The 12,553-nt window shown below is 42.4% G+C and overlaps 1 protein-coding gene across 3 annotated transcripts in view; it reads right to left on the reverse strand.

The window, feature by feature from the left end:
* The window catches only part of Cdkl2 (cyclin dependent kinase like 2), a 29,155-nt gene extending 22,255 nt beyond the window's left edge, over positions 1-6,900 (reverse strand). The window contains exons 1-2 of one of the 3 annotated variants that reach the window (XM_052735363.1): positions 6,669-6,900; positions 2,709-2,907 (exon numbers count right to left, since the gene is read on the reverse strand). In XM_052735363.1, the coding sequence (XP_052591323.1) occupies positions 2,709-2,876 (168 nt within the window). In that variant the 5' untranslated portion in view covers positions 2,877-2,907; positions 6,669-6,900. Of the gene's footprint in view, positions 1-2,708; positions 2,908-6,072; positions 6,607-6,668 lie in introns of those variants that run through there. The other 2 variants (XM_052735364.1, XM_052735362.1) reach the window with 2 other exon arrangements.
* Positions 6,901-12,553: the final 5,653 nt, after the last annotated feature.

The following is a 12,553-nucleotide window of genomic DNA, read 5'->3' on the forward strand; positions in this document are numbered from 1 at the left end:
CACCCATATATATACAATAAAAATAAATCTTCAAAACAAAACAAACAACAACAAAAAAAAACCCACACTGGGCGTGGTAGCACACACCTTTAGTCCTGGCACTCGGGAGGCAGAAGCAGGTGGATCTCTATGAGTTGAGGCCAGCCTGGGCTACAGCGAGTTCCAGGACGGCCAAGGCTACACAGAGAAACCCTGTCTCGAAAAGCAAAAAATGCCCTCAAACAGAGAAAAACACAAGTAGCTAAACCAAAGAAGGAAAACATCACTTGATCCTGAGCAGGTTCGGGATAAACCTGAACTGCTTTGTTTTTTCAGCAGGGGAGGGAGGCAGCAGTGACTAGAGAAGGATCAGGGAGCTTGCTGGGGTGATATTCTCATGAAATTATGTGTTATTTGTGTGACACGTGCGTATGTACATATGTGTGAGCATGTGTGTACAGGAGTCAGTTTTCTCCTTCTACCATGTGGGGCGGGGGTTGAACTCAGGTCCTCAGGCTTGGCAGCAGGCACCTTTACCAGCTAAGCCATCTCACCCATTCTAGATGGTTTGGGTTTTGATGAGACAGGGTCTCAGTATATAGTTCTGGCTGTAGACCAGGCTGACCTCTAACTCAGAGATCCACCTGCTTCTGCCTCCTGAGTGTTGGTATTAGAGGCATGAGACACCATACCTGGCCCTTATTCAGGGTTTGAAATTTCATTTTGATGTATTCTTATATATTATCATATATGCAAGTGCTTTTAAATTATTATATTTCAACAAAAATTGAGAGAAAAAACACCTAGACATTGGGCTGGCAAGATGGCCAAATCCCTAATAAAACCCCTGGGCACTGAGTTTCTAATGAGTTTTCTAGGTAGGCATTATTTCATGTGTTCATTAGCATATCCTTTGTGACTCCACAGGGAGAGGACTCTTGGAAGCTTGTCGTCCTCCATTTCCTCTGAATCTCAGCCCTTGTTGCCTTTCCTAGTGCTGGCTTGTACTATACTCATTCTAACACCGTTAGGACAACTCTATGCTGAGGAATGAGTCCTGTTCTTGATGGTCTATGGGGCCACCAGCACAGGGGATAACTAGATGACTGACAGACACATGCAGAGAAAAGAAATACTTTAAGGATCATTTACACCTACTATATAAGTGGATAATTATTCTTTGAATTTTGGGGGTTGTTGTTGCTTGAGACAAGGGTCTCTCTATGTAGCCTTGGCTGACCTGGAACTTGCTATGTACATCAGGCTGGATAATAGAGTATTTTCTCTAAATTTGCCAAATACAAATGGACTGGATATTGTAACTGTAATTCTTATTTGATAACTGTTTTTGTTGTATATAGTTTTACTATGTTAAAGTTAAAACCTTCCTTTTTAATTAGACAAAAAAGGGGAAATGTTGTGGAACAATCTTTTTATACACTGTGAATATGTGTTGCTCTCATTGGTTTAATAAAGGGCTAAATGGCCAATAGCTAGGTAATTAGAGGCTACATGGGACTTGTGGACAAAAGACAACCGAGGATGAGGTCTCAAGGAGATGCAGAGAGAAGATGAGCATGCTGTACTGAGATAAGGTACTGCCACATGATAGAGCACAGATAAGAAATATGGATTAATTTAAGTTTTAAGAGCTAGTTAGTAACACAGATAAGAAATATGGGTTAATTTAAGTTTTAAGAGCTAGTTAGTAACAAAGCCAAGCATTTATAAGTCTCCATGTCATTTATTAGGGAGCTAGAGGTCCCAAAGAAAAACCCCACCTACAGTTGTTGTTGCCTCTTTTGAGAGAGGGTTTCTCTATATAGCCCTGGCTGTTCTGGAACTAGCATGTAGACCAGGCTGACTTCCAGCTTGCAGAGACCTGCCTGCCTCTACTTCCCCAGTGAATGGGACTAGAAGCATGCACCCCAAGTTGGAATTTTGTTATAAACAAGACAAATATAAACAAACACACAGAGCTAGGGAGACAGCTAGTCAGCAAAGCACAAGGGCCTGAGTTTGATCCCCAAACCTACATCAAAAGCCAGGTGTGTGTGGTATCTTGTGGGAAGGTGAAGACATGAAGATTGGGCCTCACCAACCAGTCAGTCTATTCTACTTGGCAAGTTCGTGGGTGGCCAGCCACTAAGCAGTAACACTCAAGATTGTCCTCTGGCCTCTACATGTGCATACATATAAAGATGTGTGCACCATAAGCCCCATCCAGCCCTGCAGTCCCATGTTCCTCTGGTCCCACCCAGTCCCATGGTCCCTTAGCCACTTATAAAATAATCATTCAGAGGCTTAATATTAATTATCAACTGTATGGCCTATGGCAGGCCTCTTGATAGCTAGCTCTTACAGTTTAACTCAACCCATAACTATTGATCTATGTATCACCACATGTTCCGAGGCTTTACCTGCATCCCATTACAGGTTGTTCCTAGGATGGCAGTCTGGCATCTCCCCTATTCCACCTTTCTCTTTCCTGTCTCTCTCCTTGGATTTCCCACCTGTCTCTAAACTGCCTTGACATAGGACAAAGTAGCTTATTTATTAACCAATGGGAACAACATATATTCACAACCGTACAGAAAGACGTCCCCCAGCAATATACAACACACACACACACACACACACACACACACACACACCCCACGGCAATGTTTTCTTTCACATGTAACACAATGAACAAGAAGCAACTAACTTTTTCACTTCAATGCACTTACCTTTAGTAACTTGATTTCTCGCATAGCGATTTTCTTAACCATTTTGTCGTCATCACTTTCTAGGAACTTCTTAATAGCCACAATTCTTCCACTGTCTTTGTTCCTACACTTCATTACCATTCCATAACTCCCTTCTCCAACCAATCCTAGGTTCTCATATTTTTCCATTTTAATTTAAAACCAGTAGGAATTTTTCTTGCTGTGGAAACCAAAGCAGAGCATTAACAATGCTGAGTGTGTCATTTCCTCCAGTCTCCCAGCAAATTCACTCCTGTGACACTGTTCCCCATTACAGAAAGTCACTACGCTCATAGTGATCTGTACTATCATGGTTTCTTACCATTCCCATGCTAAGCTAAGCTTTCCAAGTGTTTATACAATTTAAAATAAATAATGCAAAGGAACTGAAGCCACTAACTAACTTTACATTTAAATTGTATCGATTCGTATTAATAAATTAAATTTATTTTTAACTATATGAAGCAACAAGCTATCATTCAAAACAATCACAGTGCACGAAGCACAATCCTATTCGCTTAAAGATGAAAAAGGCACAACTGAATTTGGTCTTCATGAAAATCAAAAAGTCTTATGATGGAACTGGAGACATGCCTCAGCAATTACGAACACGCATGGCTCTTCCAGAGGGCCTGGGTTTGGTTCCCAAACCCCCCACAATGGATCACATTCGGCCATAACTCCAGTTTCAGGGGACACAACACCCACTTCTGGCCTCTACAAGCATTAAGCACAGTATGCATGTTCGTGCACACACGTGTGCAGAGAAAACACTCATATAAATAAAAATAAAAATAGATAACTCTACTGGACATGGTGGCACAGGCCTTTCATCCCAGCACTTGAGAGGCAGAAGCAGGTAAACCTCTGTGAGTTTCAGGCCAGTCCGGTCTACAGAGTGAGTTCCAGAACAGCCAGGGTAATATAGAGAGACCCTGCTCAAAACCAAAAATGAAAACAAAATAAATCTTGGAAAATTTTTATACCAGATTCAAAAAATCCAAGTTGGAAATTTTTATGCACTTTCCACTTAATTATAAAAATTTATCATGCTGAGCAATGATGGAGCACTCCTTTAATCCCAGCTACCAGGAGGCGGAGGCAGGCAGATCTCTGTGAGTTCGAGGCCAGCCTGGTCTACAGAGCAAGTTCCAGGATAGCCAGGGCTACAAAGGGAAACCCTGTCTCCAAGGGGAAAAAAATCGCAACACGGAATTAAGGCTGAATCTCTGATAAGTTTTCTCTGCTTCTCTTTCCTTTTCTCACTTTCAGTGCATTGCTGTGCTCTTGCAAGTACGTCTGTGTGCGGGTGTCAGATCCCCTAGACAGCTGTGAACTGGCATGCAGATGCTGGAAATTGAACCCGGGTCTTTTGGAAGAGCAGTCAGTGTTTTGTTTTGGAGACCAGGCTGGCCTTGAACCCACAGAGCTCTCCCTGCCTCTGCCTCCCCAGTGCTGGGATGGGCCACCAGCACCAGGCTCCAGCCAGTGCTCTTAACCACTGAGTCATCTCTCCAGCCCCTTCTCTGCTTTTCTTATAGTACTGATTAAATTACTATATTAAACTTAAATCACTTAAATTTTGTAGACAGAATTAATGTTATGTCTCACTATAAGGCATTTTCTGAATAAAGTCAATCATAAATGGAATCTTCTCATTTTATCAATAATTGATAAAAATTCAGTAATCATTTTTTATATTGCATATTTTAATACAGAAAAAAATCATTATTTTAGGGCTGGAAATGTGGCTCAGTGGTACAATGTGTGCTTAGCATGGGTGTGAATTTATATTTTTATATAAAATATGGTAATATTACTTATATTATATATAATCCACTTGACTCTGCCTCTTAAGTGTTGGGATTAAAAGAGTATGCCACCATGCCCAGCATAAATTTTATTTTTTTTAAGTCTGTCTTTAGAAATTTAAATTCCAGTATCCATGAATAAAAAAAATTGCTCTAAATCCTACTTTGGTTCCAAAAGAGGTTTGGGAGGGCTTAAATATTAGGTAATTTTATATTCAAATGACTCAGTTGAATTTTTAAAGCCTTACCATACAAAACACTTATCCCAAACTTGTGAAATGAAAAAAATTCTTTCCTCTTAATATTGATTAGGCACTATGGCAATCTAAAGCTAACCTACCCCAACTATAAAGACCCGTTGGGCGCCATTTGTAGCTGGAGTTTTCTCCAGCCCTGCCTGGCCCACGGTCAGGACGAATCTCTCTCAGCGGACGTTTTACTGCTTCTCTATCCATATATGAATAGCATATGGATAAGGGGAAACAACCAAATATACAAAAACAAAAAACAAAACCCACCACTGTCTTTTTATTCTAGAAAATTATGTTAATCCAAAGTATATATTACATTTTCAGCCCTTGACATTTAACAGTTTGAGGTTTTGTGAGAGAAAGAGAGAGAGAGCGGGGTGAATTAACCCAGGGCCTCCAACAGGCTAAAAAGGTATTCTTTCTGCACAGAACTACACCGTCTAGCACCCATGATCTGCATACTGTAAATGTAGACAGACATAACAGACCAGAAGAATGATGGGGGAATGAAAACAATCCCAAGGGACATCAACTTCAAAATCCTTCACTATGTTATTACCAGTTTGGGTATTAGATTCTACTGAAAACTACTGAGTGTCACAGACACTGACTTCCCATGTAGTTGACATTTTAAAGTCTTTTTAACTTTAATTACTTTTTAACAAAAAGTTTGTATTTGGAAAACCCTTCGAATGTAATTCTAACACTTAGTTTTTAGTCTTCCATTCTGTATATATTATAAAGGAGTAAGCTTTAGGCTAGTAATACCAATAATACAAATAGCTGGAATCTATAGCCTAGATCGTTTTTAAACATATTGTAATTGGCATCCTAGCTATTTGAAGATGCAAGCGAACAAAATAGAAAATACTTTAAGCATGTATACAGAGATCTGAAACATATCATAAGCTAGTATTATACAAGTGGACTACTCCAAGTTTATTTTCCCTACCAACTGCACATGTGGACACAATACATTGAGCACACCTGCTTGTTTAAGTGAGCTTGTCTATTAACATCTGAAAAGTATCACAGCCTAAAATATGCCTTGTTTCCTCAGTTACTTATAATCTATGTTTTTTTCTTGCCTTCCACTCTTAAATCTATGGATATCACGTGGCATACAACAAGGGAGCTTGGTACGACGGCACTACAATAATTTAGGATCTGTGCTATACAAGCATTCTGTTCAAATACCACCAATTTTCTTTGGTTAAAATCAGACTGAAATCTTTTAGAGATAAAAGAACGAGATAACAGGGCCTTAAAAAGTATTATACTTACTATTTCTTCCAAACCCTTCACATGGAAAGAGCCAAAGGTTTTCAACTTGGAAACAAATTGGAGGTGATATGCATCTCGCTAGCAGATCTAAAAGATACTGACTAGCAAACGAGCAATCCCAGTATTGGGATTTTCTCTGAGGACGCAGTTACTGGTCCTAGGTGAAGCAGGTAGGGAAGCTTCTGCCCTCCACAAGCTCACACTTCCGAGGACCGCGGGCCGCATGCTGCCGTCGTCAAGGCAACGACCTCACTCGGTCCCCAGCCATAGGCAGTCTCCAGAGAGAGGAAGGGCCCGAGTCAGAATGCGTCCACGACAGGCACGGACACTAGCACCTGTCAAGGCCAAGGGGTGCAGAGAACTGAGCTGGGGGAAGAGGGCACCGCCTGCCGCAAGCCCTGCGGTCGCTCAGCTCTGGGAAGCAGCACGGCTCCAAGTAACCCAGGGCGAAGGCGTTGGCCACCCAGCTGCAAGGGGGCGGCTCTCACCCGCCCGGGCCCGCCCCGCGTGCGCCGGAGCCTCCCTGATTCTGATTGGTCGAGCCCTGTCGTCAGGGGCTATGATTGGCTCCGTGCCATCCCGCCCCGCCCCTTCACCTGGAGCCCGCAGGTTCGGTCCGCTGACGCCCGCGTCTCCACCACACCTACGGTCTTAAGTTTGTGGGGACCTTCCCGCCTGGGCCCGACCGCCTCTGCTCTCAAGGGATCGCAGACTCCTCGAGTGGCCACGAGGAGGGCGAAGGCGGCAGTTTTGTAGGACCGAGGAGACCGTGAGATGTCCCAGCTTGCCCGCCCGGGGCGCGGCGGAGCGCGGGCCCCACCCCGGGGAGGTTCCGCTCAGCCACGATTCCTCACTTCCTTTCCGTTCCGGGCGGTGGACCCAAGAGCCTAGTAGGTTGTTTAGCAGAGAGGCCTGTAAATAAGGTATTTGGTGACAGCCTTGGCATGAAAAAGGACCCTGGGGACGCCAGCCTGCTAGGGAAAGATTTGGGGTGGAGCCCAGAGAAGACGGGTGCATACCGCAAGCGGGGTAAGCTGGAGCTTAAAACTTGCCTTAGGTCTGAAGAACAGATGAGCCATGACTGGGCAAGATCTGTAGCCCATTATCATGCCTATGCTGACGTCGTACAGGAAACAGGGAAACAGGGTCTCCCTCATTTTTAAGTGACTGAGACTGTAAGGCCAAATATTTTTTTTTTTCACAGTAATCACACAATTTGTAATCATTTGGTTTCTAAAATAGCTCGATCCAGGAAGTAGTAAGTATCCTTTATAACAGGCATGTCCTAGCCAGCACCCTGGGATCATTCTTGCATACTAAGGTGTAAGAACAGAGGTTTTAGAACCTCTTCTTAGTTTGGTTCTGCATTAATCTCCCTTCACGGAACTCCTTAAAATCTAGTTCCCGAACCTACAATTCCGAGAACCCTGTCTGGAACCTTGGTATGGAAATAGCTTTTCTTGGACAACCCAAGATGACTCACAATGTAGCAATGAGCTGTGACCAAGCTGAAGATATGTCCCATCTCTTTCCTCTAGACTTTAACAAACCACACGAGCTTTTTTTAAAAATCAAATATTTTTAATGTGTGCTCTACCTGCATGTAATGAGCGTGCCTGGTGCCCACAGAGGCCAGAAGAGGGCGTCAGACCCCCTGGAACTGGAATTCCAGCCAGTTTGTGAGCGGCCTTATGCATGCTGGGAGTCACACCTGGGTCAAGAAGCGGGGCAAGTGCTCTTAGCCACTGAGCCATCTCTCTAGCCCCTCACATGCGTTTTTTTTTATGGGATAAACTGAAGTTTTTTGGGAGTACACAGTTCCTAAGTATTTTTTTCCCAACTTTACAAAAAGAAACATTTTAAGGGCCTTCAAAGAGACCCTGAAACGGAAATAGCCCTTTGGTATCCATGGGAACTGAAAGGCCAAAAATGAACAGGTGATATTTGAGCAAACATACACAAACAATCAAAGTTGGAAATAACTGTAAAGGAGATAGAGGGTATTAAAGAAGTACAAGTCCCTTTGGGGACTGGGTGTGTAGTTCAGTGGTGGAGTGCTTGCCTACAACAAACAAAGCCCCAGGATAGTACCCAATGTGTTATAAAAAGGCAAGTGGCACAGCCCTGTGATCTCAGCCCTCAGAGGTGGGGAGCAGGAGTATCACAAATTCAAGCTCCTTCTTGGCTACAAGTCAAATTCAAGGCCATCCTGAGCTACATGAGACACTATCAGGAAGGGAAAGGAAGGAAGACTATACAGCCTGGGTCAGCCCAATGGCTGAAGAGAAAAGAGAGGCTATGGGGAACAGCGGGGTTCTTTTTGTTCTCTTCTTAAACAGTAAAATAACTAGTGGAGAAAAACAGTATCAAGCTAAGGAGTTAACGTGAAGAATTCGTGAAATACCAAATTAAAGGCTTATTGGGGCAGAGAATGAAGAGAGAAACATGCACATTGGCTAGCCTAGATCTTTAGTAAATTTCATTTTTCTATTAAACCTAGTATTGGTCTAGTAAACCTAGTATTAATACCAGCCTGAAGTGGTTTAGTAAAAACTTTAATGCCAGGTAGGCATATCTCTTGAGTTCAAGGCCAGTCTAAACCTCCTAGCAAGTTCCAGGCCAGCCAGAGCTACATATTGAGACCCTGCCTCAAACAAAACAAAATAAAGTACTGGTCAGACTGAGGCTCAAGAATTTGTAAGCTTAAACTCCCTTAGGTAGGTAGTTACAACAGTCCCTTAAGTATGAACAGAATAAAAAGTTTAATGTGCCCACTTGAACCTGTAAACTATGAATTTACAGTGAAAACTGACCCTGTTTCATATAGTTTGACAAGCTCAAGGGCAAGAATGGAGAAAATGAAGTATGTAATGCAAGATGATTCAACAAAGGAGGTAAGGACTAGAGAACAGCGGGAAAAGCCTGCTACCCAACTAGACAAATAGATAAAGTATAATGGTTAGCTGATAATTTGAAATAGAGAACTGGAGGGGATGGAGGTAACTGTGGACATGACAAGAGTAATTTTAACAGGAGCAAACTAAGAAGAAAAATCAGGAAAAAAGCACAGAATAATTGATCCACAAGGGTAAAAATTCAGTAGTAAGGCCTTTGTCCAGCAATTACAAACTTCTGGCACTCCAAATAATAATTTAAAAAAAGTGAAATATATAGTGCTTCCTCTGGGTAGCTGAAGTTGAGCAGAAAGTGTCTTTTAGTTCAAAGAAAGGAGAACAGAGTAAGAAAAAAAATGCCATTAACATGAACCACTCACATTAGGAAAGCCATAAAATGGCTCTTAAAATTAAAAATCACCAGAGTAAGTGACAGTGTTCTAAGGAGATGCCCTGAGGTAGAACCCAGTCCTCCAGAAAAGGCAACAAAGCAAAGCTGTAAATAGGCGAAGGAATATAACATAGTAATTCCACTTCTCAGTACACACCCAAGAAGTAACAGCATGCATTCACATAACAGCTTCTATTTAAATGCTTGTAGTTGTACTGTTGACAGCAGCCAAGAGGAAACCTGAATGTCCATCAGCAGAGAAAGAAATCTGTTAAGACTGAGGATGTAGTTCAGCTCTAGCATTTTCATTCCTTAGAACAGTGGTTCTCAACCTGTAGGTCTCGGTCCCTTTGGGGGTAGCACAACCCTTACGTAGAGGTCGTGTAGGATCATCAAAAAACAGATATTAACAATTCATAACAATAGCAAAATTACGGTTATGAAGTAGCAATGAAAATAATTTTATAGTTGGAGGTCACCACAACATGAGGAACTGTATTAAAGGATCATACCATTAGGAAGGTTGAGAACCACTCCAATATTCTTCAGCCATTAAATGGAAGTGGATTCATATCACAATGTAGATGAATCTTGAATACTATAAAGAAGAGATGCTACACAAAATGTCACTCGTGATTAAATTTTATGTGAAATGTCCAGCATAGACTGACCCATAGTAACAAAAGATGGTAGTAGCCATGAGTTAGACTGCAGTTGCTCTCAACCTGTGAGTTCTAACCCCTTTGGTGGTTACATACCAGATATTTATGATTCTTAACAGTAGCAAAACAGTTATGAAGTAACAACGAAATAATTTTATGGTTGGAGTCACAACATGAGGAACTGTATTAAAGAGTCGTAACATTAGGAAGGTTGAGAACCACTGGGTTAGAGGTACATGGGAAAAGAAATGACCACTAATGAATACAGGGTTTCTTTTGGGAGGTGATGAAAATATTCTGGACTTAAGACAGTAGTGATGGTTATATAACCTTGTGAAAGCAACAAGAACTCAGTTGTACACTTTAACAAGGTGACTAGAAGCCAGTGAGATGGCTCATGGGTAATGGTATATACTTGTCACCAAGCCTAAAGACTTGAGATTTATCCCTGGGATCCACAGGGTGGAAGGAGAGAAGTGACTCCTGAAAGCTAGTCTCTGATATGAACGCACGCACGCGCGCGCGCGCGCGCGCGCGCGCGCACACACACACACACACACAGGCACACACATGTGCAATAAAAAAATTCTTAAAGTGATTGTTAGGTTTGTAAATTATCTCTCGATTAAAAAAAAAAAAACTATGGAAAACTAAGAATCCCCCATCTCCCCAGAAATACTTTTAGTGAATTTATAAATCTGAAGCTTACAGTGGACTATTCTTTTCCTCACACTGAAACTATCTCTATGAAAATATTTCATCACTATCACTATACATCTTGTCATCCAAAGACCAGTACGTACTGTTATTTCTTGCTTCCCTACCCTTACCCCAAAGCCTTCCCAGTTCTGAGAACCTGACTATCAGGAGGTTTTGGTCCCACACAAGTCATCAAGTCAACACAAGGGTGCTAACATCTTGACACAAAGAAGGTTCTCTGTTACAGTATACCAAACAGCACAGAAGTATGAACACAGCCCACTCTATTAAGAAACTGGGGGCTGCCAGGCAGTGGTGGCGCACACCTTTAATCCCAGCACTCAGGACGAAGAAGCAGGGCAATCTCTTGAGTTTAAAGCCAGCCTGATCTACAGCCTGATCCAGGACAGCTAGGGATACAGAGAGAAACCCTGTTACTAAAAACCAAAAGAAAAGAAAATGGGGGTGGATTTGAATCCCATAAGAAAAAGAGAAGGGCGGAAAAATGAAAATGAACTGATGACTTATTTTGAAGTTCTTTGATGTAAAGACAACTGCTATAGATAAGTTAATTCTGTTCTCAACCTCGAATGATTTCACTTAAATTTAGAGGTAGGTGTAATGGTACATACCTTTAATGCCAACACCTGCAGAGGCAAAGTAGGGTTTGAGTTGTAGGCCAGCCTGGTCTACAAGCCCAGACATGTAGGATTTTTGTGTGTTCCTAGCCAACCACGTCTACATATTGAGATCTGAGGTCTCAACTCACCTCCACATCAAAGGCTGTCATTTGCAAAGGGAAAATACTGTATACCGCTTGTTCCAAGTTCCACACAGCTTATACTTGCTGTCAGTCACTAAGATATTGACATTGGTGCCAATCTGGGAATCCAGTCCTCAGATACTAATATGTGGAGTTGTTTCTTTCCACTGGTAATGTGGCTCACATATAATCCTCCCTTTCGTTTCCTTGTAGCCTCTAACCCCATTCTCAACCAAAATTTTCAGAAAAAGGGGCTGACAGATGGCTCAGCAGTTAAGTATACCGCTCTTCCAGAACCCACACAGCAACTCACAGCTGTTTGTAAAACCAGTTCTGGGGCATCCAAAGCCGCCTTTTGGCCTGAGGACACCAGGCACACTAGTGGTATGTATACTGACATACACACAAGCCAAACACCCATACACATTTTTAAAATCACTTTTAAACTTCAGAAGTCTGAATTATTGAGTTCCCTTTCTTACCTCCAGTCCTCTCAGGCTTCATCCATCGCTTCACTGAGACGGTTCTTACCAAGTCACTATATCCACATGTGGCCAGTCAGCCAGGGCACGTAACCTGCTACTCAGTCTGCTGCCTGCCTCTCCTGTCCCCACAGATGGCTGATTTCTTGCTGCCAATGACTCCATGACAGACTTTTATGGACCCAGTCCTAGCCCATAGAAACTTATCAAGGACCTTCATGCACTATGCTCAAAAGCAATCTCAAAGCTGCCTTACATGTAAGTAGGTAGAACCTCCATAACTGTATTCCTAAAAGACCAAGACCAGAGGCAGCACCTCCACTCTGCTAACACTCTCCATGCGTGACAGGGGAACTGTTACCTGAACCACTGACACCGCAGGGTCTGACAACACAAGCTGATCCACACTAACTCTGTCATCCTGACTTCTATGGGGCATTTAGCACAACTACCTGTTCTTTCCTCCATACCCTTGAAACAGTTGCCATGACACCAGTTCTTGCCCTAATTGGTGTCCCAGGATTCTCTAACACCTGCACTATGATCTTTAATTAGGAGACTTGGTAAGAGCTTAGTATTCAGCCTCTTCT

Source organism: Peromyscus californicus, unplaced genomic scaffold (genome assembly GCF_007827085.1).
Source record: "Peromyscus californicus insignis strain IS unplaced genomic scaffold, ASM782708v3 Scaffold_13__1_contigs__length_99412109, whole genome shotgun sequence".
NCBI lineage: Eukaryota > Metazoa > Chordata > Mammalia > Rodentia > Cricetidae > Peromyscus > Peromyscus californicus.